Here is a 20,124-nt window from a genome sequence, read left to right on the forward strand (position 1 = left end):
TCCAATTTTTTTTAAATGGAACCTAAATTATTTTAACCTGTGATGGTTGTTAACACTCGCCATAAAAAAAAAAAAAAACGGTTAAAACCATGCCAGCCATCATTACAAAAAAAGAAAAGAAAAAAGAACGCATTCCATCATCTCAATTGCAACCAATTTAATATATATATTTATATGAACCATATAAGGACAGCAATTTTGTTTCAGAAGCAGGCCATTATCATTCCCTGGCCTGTTCAATTGTCTTATTCAGATACAAGAGGATAATACATGAGTGAAGACAATTTTATTTGGAGCCTTTAACGTTTAAAAGGAGGTAAAAAAAAAGGAAGAAGAAGAAGAGGAAAATACAATAGAAAAAATAAAAGATAAGAGATGGTGAATTACATAGCCACATAAGTAATCTTTCTCTAGCTAACAGTCAAGTACGAAGTATATACATGAGTAAAATATTGAAAAAGAAAAAAAAAAATCCGTGTACTCTCATCAAAACTGGACTACTCCACGGATGCAATCCCCAGAACAAGAAGTGATGGCCACACAAATCTGACGGGTTGAGCCAATGGAGAGACAAATTTGGCAACTTTCAACGTAATTCAGGAAATCAGAGGTTAGGACAGCAAAACTTTTTACCAATTGTGCAACTGAGAAGTAATGCTTTTTACCACAGGGTGGTATGTTGTGTGCATGAACTTCTTAGCTTTCTCCGAGCCTGGTTGCTCTAGCCACTCATCATATAAGCTTTTTACAAGGGGATTCTTGCAAGGGTCAGCTACCTGAACCTGTATGGTAATAAAAGCATAAACAATTAGAACCATAGAAGCACGACCATGTGCAAGCCAAAGAAAATCTCAAAGCAAAGTAAATACATAAATGAATGTGCGCGTGAATAATACATGCTAGCCAAATGAAATCATCCCCTAAAGCTCTACGTAGCATTTTCAATAAGTTCATTTCAATCACCATACCATTTGAAGCATCATTGATTGCTCATGTCTATGTACTTAAAAAGGATTTAAGTTGGAGATTTTTTAGGGGCAGTTAATCCATTATGAAGGATATCTGTACTTTAAGATATGTCCTTGGATTAGAGTTAAAATTCCAATTGTGCAGATCAAGCATCAATAAGGTCAATAAGGTTCATTCCAGGGAGACAATTAAATAACATTGAAACCTAAGTTATCATGGGTAAGCAAAGTTGATGATTCAATAATGTGTGATTACTGGATGCGTAAGGACTAGGCCCCCACCAATAGTAGATTAATTCATCACATAACAAACCAAGATATGCTTCAACATGAAAGCCCAATTTTGCAAGTACTAGAATCTAGCACAGAAAGTCATCTGAAAAACTTCCAGAATTCCAAATACACTCACATTTTCCATATAAGCAGCTTCTAATAACTGAATCAACTCCTTTGCAGACTGCCCAGGCTTTGGTTTGATTTGACCTCCACCGTTCAAGCAACCTGTTTGATCATATCCAAATTTCAAATTTCTTATTAAAAAAAAAATCAGGCCAAATATATTACGCAAATGATCCATTCACAAGAAAATTTTTTTTTAAACAAAATAAAACAAGGAAAAATGAAAAATACCTGCAGGACATGCCATGATCTCCAGGAAATGGTAATCACATTTTCCAATTTTAATTTTCCTGACAACATTTTGCAGGTTCCGGAAACCATAACACAATGCAAATTTCAGAACAGTTTTCCCCTCCACCTACATTAAAAGATGGCATGATATCTTACAATAATGAGCAGCAAAATGCAGATACTTAATAATATGTCCTATGAAAAGATTTCAAATTTTTGTTGTGTGAGAAATCCAAAAGGGCACATAAAGATGTGAAACAATTAGATAGTGTCAAGCATAAAAAAAGTGGTACCCAGGGCTTAAAGCTCTCACTTTTGTGAGGTTTGAGAGAGGTCACAGTAGGCAGCCTTACCCCCAATTTTGATAAATAGTCAAGCATGAGAATTAAAAAAACAAAATGGAGCTAATTATCAGATTGGTCCCTAAGAAAAACACATATGACATTCTGAAGAGAGGAACGTCGGGACTGTTCAGAAATCAAAGTCCAATGAGGCTCATTTCAGTGGAAAGGTCTAGCTAGAGGGAACGTCAAATTCTCATGCCAATATCCCATAAAAAATGCATGGTTTCTGTTAAGCAAAGCTTCTTACAAGAAAATTCTCCATATGACTACAAGCTATATGAAGAAAATTCGATAGGTCTGAACTTACTTCAAGAGACACTTCTTGGAAATCTGAATTTCTAATTGTTCTGAAGTCAAGAGGACCTTCAATTTCTCTTCCAAAGAGTGATCTAGCAGCATATCGAAAAATTGTTTCAGCATAACCTCCAGAACTTCCTTGGACCCCAAAAAGATGCCCTTCTTCGTTAACATTTGTCAGCCTGCAGGAAGATCACAAGAAACTAATGTAAATGACTCTATGACACAAAGGCAAACTTAAAAGGACAGTGTGATTCTTACATTCTATCTGGTGGGGACTCTTCCATGGATATAAAATCCACTGATTTTAACTACAAAAATTGGCCACAAAAAATTAATATATATAGATAGCTGTTGTTAGAGAATGCACAATAATAATGGAGGTGCACATTAAATCTCACCTGTATCAATTCTAAAACTTCCCCTGTGGTTAACACAGAGTCTACCTCTGGAATGCTAAGACCATTTTCATGAGTTTCACTTTGGGGTTCCGCTTGAAACATGAAGTCCTCCCTGGCAGCCTCTAGCTTTTTATCATAACAGGGCATTACAGTTACATGGTAAACCTCGTCTGGCCTAATAATTTCATTGTAAAACCATCAAATTATAATCAAGAACTATCCAACTGCAGATTTATAAGCCCAAATTCTAAATGCTGAAATTTCTTGACCAGCATAAATTAATCCTAGTTATAATAGCCTCAGAGAATAATACAACTTAGGTTAAAAGAATTTTCTTATAAACCTATGACTCCAAGAGAAGATATGCTTCACATCACAGATATAAAATGAGATGATTGATATTAGCTGGATGGATTACCTAAGACCCATTTCTCGACATACATGATGCTTAACGATCGATCCAATTGTCTGCTGGGGGCTCTTCACTGAAGATATATATGGCAGAATATAGGACCCAAGTTGTTTTTCAGCATAACATATCCACCCTGCAAGTAAAGGAAAATTTTAACAAAATACAATGTTACAACACTCAGACATGCTCTACAGCACTATCTCTAATCAATAGGAAATTCAAAACCATAGACTCCATGCTGACTCCAAAATCAATGCAACCACATATCCACCAAACTGTACAACAAATTCTTCACAGGAGTTTCTTTTTTGGGTTGTGGGTTCCCTTTTAGGAGAGGAGAGGGTTGGGGCAGGGGGCGGGAAGGAAGGGTCCAATAGCATCGCAGAATCATTGTAGGCTGACATGTATACCTGGACATGCTGATGAAATCATGGGCAGTGACAAATTACATCTTTCATCATCAGTTGATTGGCTTTGTTTGTACCTACTGATGAACTCGTTACAAGTTTCAACAAGGGTTAAGTCTCTACTGCAACTTGTATCGAAGACTGCCTTTACTCCCAAGGATTTAAAAAATGTTGTAAGTTTCTTGAAAACCTGAAATTGGAAAAGAACTCGCTGTTAGAAGTGAATGTGTGTAAACCGTACCAATTATCAAAAAGTACAATGAGTGGTTAAAGGATTTTCCTATTACTGCAAACTAATGAAAACTTGAGGCATAGACCTTAGTTAGACTAATCTTCAACACAACAAAGAAAAATGGCAGTTATAAATTAAACTCATCTTCAAGCATAGGACGGAAGAATCAAGAATATAAGTAAATGAAAGCAGTAAATCAGAAAAAACAGTGTCAGTTTCACCTGTACTGGAGAGATGCCAAAATGAACTGCAAGGGAAGCTCTAGACTGGGGTGAGAGTGAAACAATGACAGTCTTCCCATTATTAACATTAGCAAGAAACTCATCCAAACTTTGCTTCTCCAGCATAACTGTCTCAGCTGATGTTACGCATCCACTGCATGGTCAATTGAAATCATAAATTTTAAGAGCTTTATATGGGAAGAAAATCAAGAAAAAATTGTCCATAGCAACCAGAGAGACAATATGTTCCACTTGAAGGTCACCAATACAAGGACCAAATATTGGCATCTAAAACATCTTATCCTGAATCTCTAAGCAAATGCCTCTTAAACAATTACTCTAACAACAATTTTAGCAAGTAGCCTCCTAACAGCTTGAAGGAATGGCACAAATTGGTTTGGGAAGCAATCATTGAATATTTGGAACCTTGATCCGCTTTGTTTGATGTATATATTGTGGAGGGAAAAAATACAGCCGTACTTTAGAAGATACTGAAAGATCAATAGCTCAGTTGGAATCCCTATTGATTCAAACTCTGTTTGATTAGCCTCATGCTTGGGGTCTTACACATGGCAATGCCATCTAAAATTTTAAAGAATCTCTCTAACCCTTTTTTTTTTTTTTTTTTTTTAAATTATGAGTAATGAAATTTTATTGATATTAAAAAAAGATTCATCCAAGCAAAAAGGGAATTTACAGCTGGGGCCTAAACAATCAAACACGCAAATTACATTAATCTATCAAATCAAAGAAACAGAACATAAAGGCTGACAATGCAAAGTTGATATCCATTCCAACAAAGTTTGAAAGAAAATAATTTGATATCAGGCATAGCTCTCTCTGTGTCCTTGAAACTCCAATTGTTCCTCTCTTGTGCATAATTCCTTGTAACTCTTTTAGATTACTTTAAGTACACCATTGTGAACATGAAGTAATCTACTTTCTCAATAAAATATCATTACTTATAAAAAAAGGCCCAGGAAAATTAATCCACTTGATTAATTCTTACAACAAACCCAATCATGGCGATAGTCATATGCAACACATGTGACGTTAAATAGTACACCTGCCTTTACTTTACAGAATACAAGTGTAATTGCAACAGAAAGTTTCAATCGATGCGGTTTGCTTCAGCAGTTCTAAAACCACACTTTTTTTAAAGAACAGAGTTTTAAAACCCCTTTTTAGCATTTGCAAAGACGAACAGCCAAGAAACAGCAAGGCCACCAAATTCCCAAAACGCAACAGTCCATGAAACCCACTTGAGTGTGAGTCATGAGTACCCAAAAACAAGTGAAACCACAAAAGTTCACTAGCCTAAGAAACTATGATTGAATTAATTCAATTAAAAACATAACCCAAAAAACAAAATATAAGCAACTAAATTATTGCAAGCCATATGCCATCAGGTTCTATGTAATTAACATCATATATATTTGAATACAGCAGAAGTGTTATGTCCAACAAATTTTCACACCAAATCCAAAGTGGTAAGTTGTTATTCACTTATTCGTTCTAATTTGAACCCACCACTAAAATTACTTTTAAATCATTTATTGTGAAAGTGTTGTGGGCATAGCATTTCTATGAATATATTACACCTCTATCAATAAAGCTACAAGCAGTTCACTCATTTATAATGGGTGTGTTTGTATAAGGGTGGTTTAGGTTTAAAATGAGCGCCTGTAAGAAAAAAAAAATAATGATAATAACTATGAGTAGTTGCATTTAAAAAAACGCACCTTTAAGCTCTCAAAAGGCCTAACCAAACGGACCCAATAAATGTTACAGCAAACAACTAATATTAGTTAATGTTTTTCATACAAAGCTTAATAAGAACTTCAATAAAAATTTCAGAACAAAGAAGAACAATTAAACAGATAGAAAATGGTACATGATAAAAGAGAAAAATACCTGCATGCTAAGCAGTCCTTGAGTGAAATTTTAACCGGTTCACTTTGCAATTGCTTTTTAGAAATCGAAACCTTAATCAAACAATTTCAAAAATACAATCAGACAAATGAACTCATAAAAAAAAAAAAAAAATTAGAATTCAATTCAAAACCCTTGAATACGAATACTTTTTGCTTATCAAAACCCTAATTCTGAATCAAATTAAAATAAAAAAACCTCAGGTTTATCTGGCTTGGTTGGATTGGCTTTGAGGCCCTTGAGAGAGACTATGCAAGCCTGCGACGGCGCAATGAAATCGCTCAGATCTCCAATCCGCAGCGTCGCCGAGAATTTCTCCGACATCTCCTTCTCCTTCTTCTTCTCTAAATTCGCGAACTCAATCCGCGACTTCAATCCGCGACTCCTTATTCTTCTTCTTCTTTGTCTTTAGGGTTCCGGAAGCTACGGAATTTCGTTACAGAGAGAGAGAGAGAGAGAAAGGCGAAAACTGAAAAGAGGGAAAGGAAAGAAGAGTTGGTTCAGACTTCAGAGGCGGTGAAAGGGAAAGTGATTATTGTATGTGACACTATAACCTGCGAAGAAGCTGAGATATTAAGCTGGGATATTTTTTGCCGAACCAATGAGGTGTGATATTTTTGTTGAAAAAACAAGGTCAAAAAAGGTTTGTTTGTTTGGTCTCGTGGTCCGCCGCGTAGAGTATCGAATTTGTCACTCAGTAAGGCACGTGTCGGCCACGGTCCACTACTATTCACGTTACTTTGGTGATGGGATTGGGTAACGGGTAAGAACCAGGGGAAGCAAAAATTGTCCAACCCGCCAGGCTATTGTTTTCCCGGTTTTTTTTTGTTTTTTTTTTTCAACTTAGATAGGATGATGAACCTAGACAAAATGATGAGAGGGGTTAGGTTTTACTTACAAGAGGGGTTAGGTTTTACTTGTGGAAAATGATAGATTTATTAATTATTTTATAAATTATTGGTAGTGAAAAAGTAATGTTAGTGGTGGACTCAGTTAAAAACCAATACCAAGACACCAAATATTTCTTATTCAATCATCAGAACCTTTACCAGTTGAGCTAACTGTAATCTACTCATCTTTATTTCATTAATGTTGAAGATATCTCATTAATAAGGATGATAAAATACCTTAACTTGACTTATTTCCACTATGACATGGTGCATTGCTTTGTATCAAAATGAGCTTTTTATTTTTAAAATTTACATATATGAATTCGGGTGTAAATATAATTGACACACAATTAGTGTGCAATTGGAAGGACATGTTGACATAGAGTATAAGTGTATTTAAAATCTTAAAACACTTGACATAAATAATAGGGTAATTTTTGATCTTTTAATTCAAAAAAATTGAGTAATTAGAAGAACATTTGGCACAAAATTGGAATTTAATTAGAATATAATTTAAATTCTAGACTAAGTTTTTCCACTTTAATATATTATGTATGATTTGTATAGAATGGTCTATTGTTGAAAGTGATGCAAATATCTATATAAATGCTATTTCTAGGTCATCTATTGCTACTCCTTAGAGGATTCACGTTTTATATTTAGACACCACCAAGTTAGTAGGTCATTGCTAGTTTGTTCCGTTCAAGTGGGCTTCTAGAGAGTGTTGAAGAAAGTTTTGAATCAGATCAGAAAGGAAGAAAAGGAATGAAGAAAAAGAAGAAAGAGGAGAAGAAATGAAGTCTGAGATAAGTAGTGTAGTATGGTAGTTATAGAATTGTAGTGTTCAGTAATGTATATGTTCACACGTGAACTAGAAGAATTGTAGTGTTCGGTAATGTATATGTTCACACGTGAACTAGAATGTGTTCACATGTGAGTTAATTAGCTGGCATATGTACTGTAACTAATCCCGTGTAGTTTGGGATATTTTAGGCGTTACACTGTTTTTGTATTTAGGCTCCATTTGACTTGTGCAATTTCATTCATTCACTTTTACAAGATCAGTTCAGTTAAAGGAAAGTTCCAGATTCTTTCAACTCTCTGTCATTTTGCATGGTATCAGAGCATATTTTCCCTCATTTTCTTTCTTGACAAACAGAAATTTTCTTCTAATTTTCTTCAGTCTTCTTCATTTTCTTGGTTGCTCATGGCTTCAGATTCGTCAAGTGCACCATCTTCTTCATCTTCACCTACTGCAAGTGCAGCTATGGCAGATGAATCTGCCAATAATCCCTTTTTCCTACCAGCAAATGAAAATCCTGGTTTAATTCTCACATCTCAGCCTCTCACTGGTCCTGAGAATTACATGACTTGGGCGAGATCAATGTTTCTTGCTTTGAGTTCTAGAAATAAATTTGGATTTGTCAATGGTTCAATTTCAGAACCCGCTCCAACTTCACCTTTGTTCAATTCTTGGAACAGGTGTAACACTACGATCCTTTCATGGCTGACTAATTCACTCAGTCTTGATCTTAAGGCTAGTGTGATTTATATCAATTTTGCAAAAGATTTGTGGATTGATCTCAAGAATAGGTTATCTCAGGACAACACTCCAAGACTGTTTGAACTTCAAAAGAAATTTCACATTTGGTTCAAGGATCAATGTCAGTGAGTTCCTATTTTACCAAATTCAAGACTTTATGGGATGAATTTGTGAATAATTAGCCTTTCATAGTTTGTAATTATCCTTGTGTTTGTGGTTCTAAGTCATCTCAGCTAAATGCACAGCATAAAGAGCATGTTTTTTGGTTTTTAAAGGGGTTGAACGACAGTTATGGCACTCTGATTGGGCAAATCTTGCTAATTGAGCCTTTTCCCTCTCTTAGTAAGGTATGTTCATTGATTTTGCAAGAAGAGAAAAGGAGAAGCATAGGTAACACTGTCAATGTGGTTCAACAAGTTCAGCAATTGATCCTGTTGCTATGTATGTGAATGGCACTAGACCTTTTCAAGGCAATCAAGGTCATGCTCAAAACAACGGAGGAAAAGGAGGTAACTCTAAGAAGGAAAAACCAGTCTGTACTTATTGTGGTTTCACTAGTCATATTGCTGACAAATGCTGCAAGCTTCATGGATATCCCCCAGGGTATAAGCCAAAAGGTGGGACTAAGGCTATGGCTAATCAAATCACAGGAGGTTTTGGTTTTGATGGTCATTCTAATGTTCAGTATGGTGATGTTACTCATCCTAACAATGGCCTGCAGATTCCATTTGGTGTTTCATAGTCAGGATTTGGTGGTTTTCCAAGTGGTTTTGGTTTTCAGACTTGCCAACAAACCACTCAACCTCAATGTCCAATCTCTTAGGTTCAATGTGAACAGCTTCTCAATTTTCTGAAAGCTCATAATGCATCAGGTTCAGGTTTTGATACTCCAAATGGACTTGGTGCTCAGACTGCATCACAAGTTGCATTGGTGATGGCACTTGCTCTTCCATCTTCCACGGCTACTTCTACTTCGTCATCTTCTTCCAATTTCTCAGGTAATCCCTTTTGGATACCTCCCAATTTCACTCATTCTATTTTTTCTACTCAAGTCATTGATAAGCAATGTTCTAAGTCTAATTCTTGGATCATTGACACTGGGGCCATTGATCATATGGTGCACTCAGTTTCTCAATTGATCACAATCACTTCTATAATTCATTCTTGTGTATATTTGCCAAATGGGGAAAAGGTTGTTGTAACACACATAGGCACCGTGCAAATTTCTTCTACACTTAACACTCACAAATGTTTTGTGTGTCCCTTCCTTCAATTTTAATCTTATTGCTGTTAGCAAACTTACTCAGACCAAACATTGTTGCCTTATTTTTCTTGGTGATTGGTGTTTCATTTAGGACCTTGCTTAATGGAGCATGATTGGTCTGGGTATGGAAAGCAATGGTTTATACCCGCTTCAAGCTGTTATTCCTCCTTCAAATTTAGCTGCTCTTGCCACCATTGTCAGTCTTATTTCTTCAGATTTGTGGCATTCTAGATTACGTCACCCTTCTTTAGCCAAACTTCAGTTGTTGAAGTTATTTGTAAATATTGATGTTTCCAATAAAGCTTCTTGCTGTGATGTTTGCCATTTTGCAAAATAGAAAAGGCTCTCTTTTCTCTCTAGCATTCATGTAACCACTAAACCATTTGAATTGATTCATTGTGACCTATGGGGTCCCTTTTCTACTCCTACTATTGATGGTTACAAGTTTTTTCTGACTATTGTGGATGATTTTACCAGATGCACATGGGTTTATTTGCTTAAACATAAATTTGAAACTCAATCTCTATTTCCTAAATTTGCAACTATGATTTCTAATCAATTTGATTGCTCGATTAAAGCCATTGGACGTGACAATGGCATAGAGTTTTTCTTAAAAGATTTTTTTCATTATAATGGTATTTTGCATTAGTTATCATGTGTTGATACTCCTCAGTAGAATGGCATTGCTGAGAGGAAGCATCAACACATCCTAAATGTTGCATGGGCTTTGCAGTTTTAGTCTAAACCTCCTTTGTGTTTTTGGGGTGACTACATCTTAACAACATTTCATCTTATTAATAGGATTCCTTCTAAGGCTTTAAGCAATAAAAGCCCTTATGAAATCCTTTTCCATTATGCTCTTTATCATCATCTAAGAAATTTTGGCTACTTGTGTTTTATTTCCACTTTATCTCATCTTAGGCACAAGTTTGCACCTAGGGCCAGAAAATGTGTGTTTCTTGGCTATCCTCATGGCATTAAGGGTTACAAAGTTCTTGATCTTCAGTCCAATTCTGTCTATGTTTCTAGAGACATTGTCTTTTATGAAACCATTTTTCCTTATACTGAGTGCCCTCCATCTCCCACTTCAATTTTGGATAATTTTGTTTTTCCTTATGCTTCTGTTTATGATTTCCCTCCATCTGATCTTATTTATAATATCCCTGATTCTTCACTAGACCATGTTTCTACCAAACCACTTTCTGTAGGTTCTATTTCTGTTGATCCTATTGTTGTTACAAATCCCTCTCTTGCTTCCCAGTCTTCCAATCCTATTTCATGTGATTCCACTTCCTTTGTTCCTCTTAGAAGATCCACTAGGTCTCACAAACCTCCTTCTTACTTGTTTGATTACTCTTGTCAATTTGCTAGTACCAAACCATGTTCTGGTATGCCTTATGCTCTTTCAGATCACTTGAGTTACTCATACCTTGGACCTGCTTTTCACTCCTTTGTCATGGCTGTTTCTTCCACTCCATTAGAACTTGTCTCTTTTCAACAGCCAGTTCAATTCTTGAGTGGAGAGCTGCCATGGACAAAGAAATTGAGGCTTTAGAGGTGAATAACACTTGGAGTTTAACCCCTTTGCCTCCTGGTAAGTCAACCATTGGCTGCAAATGGGTTTATAGAGTGAAATACTTATCTGATGGCACCATTGAGAGGTATAAGGCTAAGCTTGTTGCTAAGGGTTTTACTCAAAAGCATGGGCTGGATTACTTAGAAACTTTCTCCCTAGTTGCAAAATCAGTCTCAGTTAGAATTGTTTTGTCATTGGCTGTTGTGAAAGGGTGGTTTCTTCATCAAATGGATATGAATAATGCATTTCTTCATGGTAAGCTGCTTGAGGATGTTTACATGTGTTTACCACCTGGCATTCACAGCAAGGGGGAGCATCATTTGGTTTGTAAACTAAATAAGAGTTTATACGATCTCAAACAAGCATCTAGACAATGGTTTGAGAAGTTTTCCTTAACTATTATACAAATGGGGTTTGTTCAATCAAAGTTTGACTACTCCTTGTTCACTCATACTCAAGGAACTTCATTCACAGTTTTACTAGTATATGTTGATGATATACTCTTGACAGGAAATAATGTTGCTTGTGTTAATAGTTTGAAGAAAGTTCTTGATGATAAGTTTAGTTTGAAGTATCTAGGCTCATTGATGTATTTTCTAGGATTGGAAGTGGCTAGAACTGATGAAGGAATCAGTCTTAACCAAAGAAAATATACTTTGGAAATCCTCAAGGACACTAGTTTTATTGGCAGCAAACTTGTTAAGTTCCCCATGGATCAAAACTTGAAGTTATCCAAATATGAAGGCAAGTTGTTGGAGGAACCAGGTTAGTATAGAAGACTAATTGGAAGACTCTTATACCTTACCTTGACAAGACTTGACATGACTTATGCAATGCATAGGTTGAGTCAGTTTGTCTCACAGCCAAGGGAACCACACTTGCAAGCAGCTCACAGAGTGCTTCAATTCATTTAAGGGTCACCACGTAAAGGCATATTCTTCCCAAGCAACACAAAGTTGCGTATCAAGGCCTTCTGTGATGTGGATTGGGCTGGATGCCCAGATACAAGGAGGTATCTCATTGGTTATGTAGTATATTTGGGAGATTCCTTGATTTCTTGGAGAATAAAGAAACAAGGATTTGTGTCCAGGTCTAGGTAAAGCTGAGTATAGAGCTATGGCAAGTGTGGCCTGTGAAATCACTTGGGTTTTGCAATTGTTGAAGGACTTGAGGATTGAGCATTCAAGACCAGCTATGCTATTTTGTGATAACTAGGCTGCATTGTACATAGCATCAAATCCAGTCTTCCATGAAAGAACCAAGCATATAGAAGTTGACTGTCATTTAGTGAGAGATAAAATTTTGAAGGGAATGATCAAGACTTTCCATGTTGTTACAAATTCTCAAGTTGCAGACATCTTTACTAAAGCTTTGGGTTTTTCATCCTTTGTGAGATTGTCAGAGAAACTAGGACTGAAAGACATTTTTCAACGTAAGCTGTTAAATGAGCAATCTAAGCAAGTATAGGTAGCTTCTTTAGTTCAAGTCTCAGAGCCTAATACTTTGGACTTAAGGGGGACTGTTGAAGAAAGTTGTGAATCAGATCAAAAAGGAAGAAAAGGAACGAAGAAAAAGAAGAAAGAGGAGAAGAAATGAAGTCTGAGATAATTAGTGTAGTGTGGTAGTTGTAGAATTGTAGTGTTCAGTAATGTATATGTTCACACGTGAACTAGAATGTGTTCACACGTGAGTTAATTAGCTGGCATATGTATTGTAACTAATCCCGTGTAGTTTGGGATATTTTAGGCCTTACTCTGTTTTTGTATTTAGTCTCCATTTGACTTGTACAGTTTCATTCATTCACTTTTACAAGATCAGTTCAATTAAAGGAAAGTTCCAGATTCTTTCAACTCTCTGTCATTTTGTAGAGAGGCTAAACAAGTTGATTATGTTTCGTCTTGTCTTTTTACAACGGATATTCAGGTTGTTTTGTTCTTGGCTACTCTTTCTATATTTTGTGATGTAATAGCTTTGGAGCAATCTATCTATATATATATAAAAGGTTTGGAGCAATCTAGGTTTTTGGTAACTTAGCTGCTGTTTTTGTCTCTTTTCTTAATAATATTGTTGTTTATCCCAAAAAAAAAAAAAAAAAAACAACAACAACAACAACAAACAAACAAACAAAAACAAAAATGGGTGCACAGTGCAAGTCCTCATAGCTTCAATGGTAATTGGTAATTAATCCAAAATTCTGGCAATCTTTTTTACTTGTGTGAATAGAGTAATGTCACAATCACATAAACTCACAAGTGACACCACTTTTATTAGCCTTAATTACAACATACCAACTCCACAATTATGGGGAAAATTTGTAATTTTTTCTCTAGATTTTTTGTTAATGTTGTCTGTTTGTTTCTAAGCTATAATATTTTCAATCAAACGTTTATAAGTTTTCTTCTAATTACATTTCCATTTATATCCTAAAACAGAAATTATGTATAAGTTAAAGGGACCTATCACTATTAATGCCACTCAAATTACTTGAGTTCTAATATATGTTACCCTTTTTAACATGCGGTCTAATTACAACATATTTATATCAAAATAGTTAGAGCATCCACATCAGACCATAGGAAATAGAATAAGAGATTAATTTTACACATTGCACCCCAAAAAACCTACATCAGTTGGGCTAAAGTTGTCTAAATTATCCAAAATTATTACAGTACCCATGTAAATATACATGATTATTGTTCACTAGATTTGCTCTCTCTCTCTCTCTCATCAAATTTGCTCTCCAAACACAAGATCCCCTAAAGAGACCCAACATCGAATACTTCACCTACATAAACTCATAAACATGACCAAACCCACATCTCAGCCATGCCGTCAACAAACACATACACTGCTACTGAAGCTCCAACAAAGCTCCACTTCACTCCAAAGCGGACACAAACATCAAGCCGCTATCATCGCAAGGAAGCAAGTTGGGCAATTAAATTAAGACACTTAGGCTAGGTTTGGATAGCAATGCATTTACATTTTTTGGCTGGGTCCCGTGTATTGTTCATGGGACTTGCAAATATGAAAAAACATAAATCTAACTTTAAAACTAAGTCCCACGGTACTATTCACACCTTTAAAAAATGATTTTGCTACAATATTTTTAGTTTTCAGTAATAAGCAGTATCCAAATAGATCCTTAGACTCATTTTAGTGAGAGAAAAAGAGCAAAAATTGAAGAAACCAACTGCCAAAGAGGTTGGAAAAATGCTATGATTTTGTGCTCTTTTGTTTTTATTGGTATTTGTTTTAGGTTAGATTAATTTGGGCATTTGATATTTGAGAAATTTGTGGGTTTGTTTTGGATTGATGATAAAATCTGGCTACTAGCATAAGTTTTTCTTCAAGATTGTTAGAAATTTTTTTTTTTTTTTTTTTTGGTGTTGCTTTGACTAGATTTTTTCTTCTTGTTTGGCTTCAAGCTAGTTGGAAATTTTGTTTGAAGGGGCTGTTTGTCGAGGAAGAGAGAGGTATTTGGAAGAATAATAAAAAAAAATAAAATAAAAAGTAGTGTAGGGACTCAATTTAGATAGGTCCCAACAATACATTTCTAGAGAGTGGGATGAAGAATTAAGCCCTAACAGATGGGGAAAGAACCTCCTCGGACAAGGGCCGAGGAGCTACCCTTAGCACTAAGTTGGCTTCATCCCCCTTCAACGAGAAAAGGTTCTGGGCGTAACGTTGTTAGTCTGTTAGGGCCTAATTCTTCATCCCACTCTAGAATGTATTGTTGGGGCTTATCTAAATTGAGTCCCTACAAGTAGTATTTTAATAAAATATAGTGTAAAATAAATAATTTGATGTGGAAGTTTTTACAAAGTGCTGGTGTAAAAAAAAAAAAGGATGTAATGCTAAAAGAAATGAAAAATTTTAGATAGACTGATGCAAATGCTCCTAGTTCTTATTATTTAGAATTCAATATTGTTTTTGGATGGAAAATGGTACCGAGTTTGAAGGGTTTTTTTTTTTTTTTTAAAAATAAAAATAAAAATTGGAAGTTGTTTGGTATCAATGAGCCAAAATTTCACCCAATTTTTAATTAAGAATTCATTTTTCTATGTTAGCTAGTCAACTTTTTTTAAAACGAAATAAATAAAAAATCTCCAACAATCTATCTATTATATTACTATATTTCGTTTATTCTTTTTTTTTTTTAAAATCCCAATGCACTCTTCTTCTTTTTCCCTCCTTAATCCCTTTCTTTCTCTCTCTTGTTTAATTATTTCCCTCTGGTTTAGTTTCTTTGTGTCAATACGGTCATGGTATTGAATCGTGACTTTGTCTACGAGGAAGTGACACTCATTGATGATTGATATATTTGGGGATTGATTTTCCTATTGGTGAGATAACTTGGGATTGGTTTTGTTGTCGGGGTGGTTGCATACGTGATTGATGGAGGAAGGAATTAAAAATAAAGTTAAAAAATCGAAGGTGGGGATAAATAGTTAGTCACTTTCCAAGTTTGGATAATCACGATAGTAATTACAAAATTTGGTTGATTGTTGCTACTTGCTAATCTATTGGGTGAGTTATTGGGTCCCAAATCTCCAAAATTTGAGTGAAAATGAGACTTTGGGACATCAGCATTAATTTAAAGGTTAAGCACAATCATCCAACATAAAGTATAGGGGTATTTGCAATATGCAATTCAGAATTTAAATGTTTGGAATCAACAGTCTAATTCAATGCTAATTTGTAATGGCCAAGGCCTCAATGTTTAATTTAGTGTCCGTTTAGCAAAAATTATTTTTGCCAACTTATTTTACCATTCAGCTTATTTTTGCTACTATTCTTGAGTCTTACTGCATTTTTTGGTACTATTTATGGGTCTCACTGTACTATTTTAGTTAACTTTTACCTTTATTTACTATATTTTCAGTAAAAAAATTTCAATTTCAGTAAAATAAGCGAATCCCAAACGAACCATTAATGTCAATTGGGCATTGGATTATAGGTCAGCTTTTTTGCTTTTGGCTTTTATGTGTAGTTTCTTAAAAACTCTTTTTTTTTTTTTCCTTATATTTTCAAAAATATAAATATACTTTAGTACATTTTCAGCGAATAAAAAGCTAAATAAGTTATATAAATTGTTCCCAAACAAGGGCCTAACTATCCTATCCACCTTATACTATGAGAGCAATAGAAATATACCTCCAATCTTTAAAGAGTTGGTAGTTCCTAAAATCTCATGATATCTATGAAATTTTAGGTTCTCTTGTTAGCATCTTGGAGTCACTCCAAGGGATTTTTTCTTGTAATAACTTCATGTATGTGGAGCTAGGGGACTGTAAATGCTTGAGGGAATAGTTAAATATAAGAGATTTGGATACTTTAGTTTAAAAAAAAACGTGCATCCTAAATTGTAAGACTATTTACAATGTCCACCACAAACCTATTATATCATTGTTTATATATATATATATATATATATAACCTATTATATCATTTGCAAAGTGGATTACGAATTTGGATGGTGAACGTGAATATCACAAATTATTCTTGATTTGGGGTGTTGATTGCATAATTTTAAAATTTAGAATACATACTGCAAATAATATGATGAAAAGGTGACTAAGTACAATTAATCGTTAATTTAAATATTTTATGTATGGGAATATACTTTATAAGGTAGAGTTCGATGACGAGGTTATAGGTTTCACCCGTTTGCCTTCTTTTCTTCTTCACTTTCTTTTTTTTTTTTTTTTTTGTTGAGATTTTGGTGCATAAGATAACAAAATACTACTAGGTTCATGTACTAGAAAAGTACAAAGGGAGATACCAACTACCATGCGCTTAAGATACCAAAATATAAATAAAGTCCCCAGATTCCATATGGTGACAAAAAAGAACAGTGTATAAACGATGACTGCAAAAACGAAATTTACTCACAAGGGAGGTTTTTGAATCAAATTCTAGAACGCAAGAACAACCTATGTAATGTAGTGGTTTCCTTTTCCTGATACTTTTGAATTTATCACTTCACCAAAATATGGCTCCAAAGAAAATTGTTTGTGCTTTTAATTTTCCAAAATTTATTCATTCTTGTAGAGGATTTGGACTCATGTTATGGTAGGGTCCATACCCTTTGTGAGAAGAGGAAAGACTCTTCCGGTAAGACTAAATAATTTCAAGTAATTCTCTATTAGCTAATATGACTAGTTTCATACATTTATTTTATTTTAAAAAAATCAGAGAAGATATAGTGAATTTTGGTTCAACCAAGGGAAAAAAAAAAAAAAAAAAAAAAATCCAAACAGCGAAAGATTTTCATTCCCACTAAATCTTTCATCCTCTTCTTTTTTCTTTTTCTTTATTTATATTTAAAAAAAAAAATATATATATATATATATATATATATAAATACAATAAATAACACAAAATAGTTGTTTCTTAATACATTTCAACTCAATTGACTATTTATATAGAATTTGAATTGTTGTGGGCAACGTGCGGCTTTAATTGCCACAAGTCCAATGTTTTTGTTTTGTTTTATGGGTCACAAGTCCTATTGGAAATACCCCTAACCAACTCAGGGCCTCAAAGGTTCGTTTATAAGAGCATTAACATTAGTTGTACTAAATGCTAAATTTTTAGCATACAGCACACTAAACACAAAAAACCCACCTACATCAGATGTGTCAAATTAAAAAAAAAAAAAAATAGCATTGAACTTCAGTGATGTTCTAATATGAGATGGTATGGATAGATATTCTAAAAATTTTACTTATTTTTTTTTATTCATCTCTCTCTCTCTCTCTCTCTCCCTTGTCTTCTCTCTCTTGCCTCTCAAAGCATGCTTGTGTTGCTTTGCTACTCACCAATCTCATGAGTTGAAAGCTTCCTCTTCTCACAATTTTATTTTTTTGGTTTCTTTGTTTTTTTCTTTACAATCTAGGTTTTTGGGTGGTGTCTCATGGCGGCACTGGTTTTGGTGGTGTTGTGGGGTGTGATGGTTTAGTGAGCTTAGTTGTGGCATTGGATTTGCTGGATTGTTGGGGGTTTTTTGCAGATTTGTTTTTTTTTTTCTTCCTCTTACAGATATGGGTTTTGGATGTGAGTTGCAATGATTGCAGGGGCGGAGCCAGAAATTTTTGTTTAGGGAGGTCAAGTTACAACACTAATATATTTTTAAAGATAACTCCGCACACACATATATATACATACATACTTTTTTATTACACACACACGCGCGCGCACACACGCGCGCACACACACATACACACATTTTTTATTTCATAAGTTATATCTATACACACACACACACACACACACACCCAACAACAACAAAAAATTTAGTATTTTCAATCAAAATTATATTTGATGGCGATCTTTCATAAAATAAAATTCATTTTTACCATTCTCATAATGAAATTCTTAAAAAGTATTATTTTCGACACAAATTATCAAATTTTATACTAAAGCTAGTAAAAAAAAATCTTTCCATTGAACTAATGCAATTTTTAAAAACTGATCCAAAACTTGGAAGAATAAGTTTAGCTACGAACATATTTGAAGTTATCTTGCTCTAACTCATTATGTGGCTATTAAAGAGACATTTCATGTGTTGTTTTAGTGACAAGATTTTTATTTAAATGAGTCAGTAACTTGTTAATCGCCACATAACGAGTTGAAAGAGATAAATTCAAACATGTTTGGTGCCAAACTTTATCAAATATTTTACAGATATAAGAGCACATTTTACAATAAAAAATAGAATTATGAAAAATAAAGTAATATCTCTATAACTATTAGACCAATTATTTTTTTTAAGAACATCATTGAATTGATTCAATTATATGGGGGGGGCAACTCTTATTTTTGTATACTAAAATTTAAAAATATAAAAATAATTATATATATTATAAAAAATTCAAAATTTTGGGTGGGGCCAACCTATTACTTACCTTCGCCCCTGGGTGGTTGGGTGGTTTTGGATGTGGGTTTTTGTTGGTTTCTTCAGATTTGTGGTTTTCTCCATGGCCATAGGTCTATAGCCATCTTACTCCTTCGTGAATTGCTCATATCGATGATAGGGTTTTTTTATTTGGGTTGTTTAGAATTTTTTTTTTTCTTTATGTTTTGTAATGGGGGTTTTTAAAATTTTTTTAATTTGGGTTTTGTGAAGACTAGTGATGGTGGTTGGGTGATGGTGGGTTTGAGATTTTGGTGGTGATGGTGGTGGATTTCCAGTGGTGTTGGGTTGTGATCTTGGGTTTTATGGTGGTAGTGGTGGGTTGTGGGTTTATGGTAGTGGAGGGTTGTGGGGGTATGGTTGTTGCTGTTGTGGAGAGAGAGAGAGAGAGAGAGAGAGAGAGAGAGAGAGAGAGAGAGAGAGAGAGAGAGAGAGAGAGAGAGAGAGAGAGAGAGAGAGAGAGAGAGAGAGAGAGAGTGTGTGTGTGTGTGTGTGCTTCTTCTTCTTTCACTAGGTTCGGTGATCTGATCTAGGTTTCTTTTTCTTTTTTTTCAGCTTTTTTTATTCTTTTTCACTAGATTCGGTGATACTGAAAAAAAAAAAAAAAAAAACTACACCAGTGACAGGTATGGAGCCCACAAATAATATGAAAAATATTAAGTGATGGTGCCAAACAGCCTTGGTATTTTAAAGTGATGAGTAATAAGTAATGAGTGATGAGTGATGGAAATTGAGTGACAGAAATTGAGTGATGAAAAATATAGAGCCAAACAGCCTCTAAAGCGCTAAGAGAGAGAGAGAGAGAGAACAAGTGTTTTAGAGGAATATGTAGTAAAAAAAAATCGAAAATTAAATATATATTAAATAATACACACCCTAATATATATATATATATATATAAGCAAAATCTATCTCTTTTCTGTCACGGGAAAAACTTAGACAGAACAGAATAAGGCAAAGATGAGAATTTTTGCCGTCATTTCTTTTTAAAACAAGTTTATCGGATTAAGAAAACGCGTGGCTTTGTGGGAGTCAGTTGCACAAAGGGGGAATAATAAGTGGTCTAAATGGTCACATTTCATCATGCTA

The 20,124-nt window shown here is 34.6% G+C and overlaps 1 protein-coding gene and 1 long non-coding RNA gene across 2 annotated transcripts; one reads left to right on the forward strand and one right to left on the reverse strand.

Moving 5' to 3' along the window:
- Positions 1–142: 142 nt before the first annotated feature.
- LOC111995610 (protein NAR1) lies at positions 143–6,437 on the reverse strand. The gene is made up of 11 exons (XM_024027523.2): positions 6,043–6,437; positions 5,827–5,897; positions 3,913–4,066; positions 3,463–3,649; positions 3,059–3,185; positions 2,641–2,815; positions 2,501–2,550; positions 2,250–2,421; positions 1,599–1,725; positions 1,378–1,469; positions 143–782 (listed from the first exon to the last, which is right to left on the reverse strand). The coding sequence occupies exons 1-11, from the start codon at positions 6,166–6,168 to the stop codon at positions 630–632; spliced, it is 1,434 nt and encodes a 477-aa protein (XP_023883291.1). The 5' UTR covers positions 6,169–6,437; the 3' UTR covers positions 143–629.
- A 1,306-nt stretch (positions 6,438–7,743) lies between these two features.
- On the forward strand, positions 7,744–9,900 carry LOC136069850 (uncharacterized). Its single transcript, XR_010631053.1, has 2 exons — positions 7,744–9,275; positions 9,633–9,900. It is a non-coding gene; the product is annotated as an uncharacterized LOC136069850 (long non-coding RNA).
- Positions 9,901–20,124: the final 10,224 nt, after the last annotated feature.

This window comes from Quercus suber, unplaced genomic scaffold (genome assembly GCF_002906115.3).
Source record: "Quercus suber isolate HL8 unplaced genomic scaffold, Cork oak 2.0 scaffold_193, whole genome shotgun sequence".
Lineage (NCBI taxonomy): Eukaryota > Viridiplantae > Streptophyta > Magnoliopsida > Fagales > Fagaceae > Quercus > Quercus suber.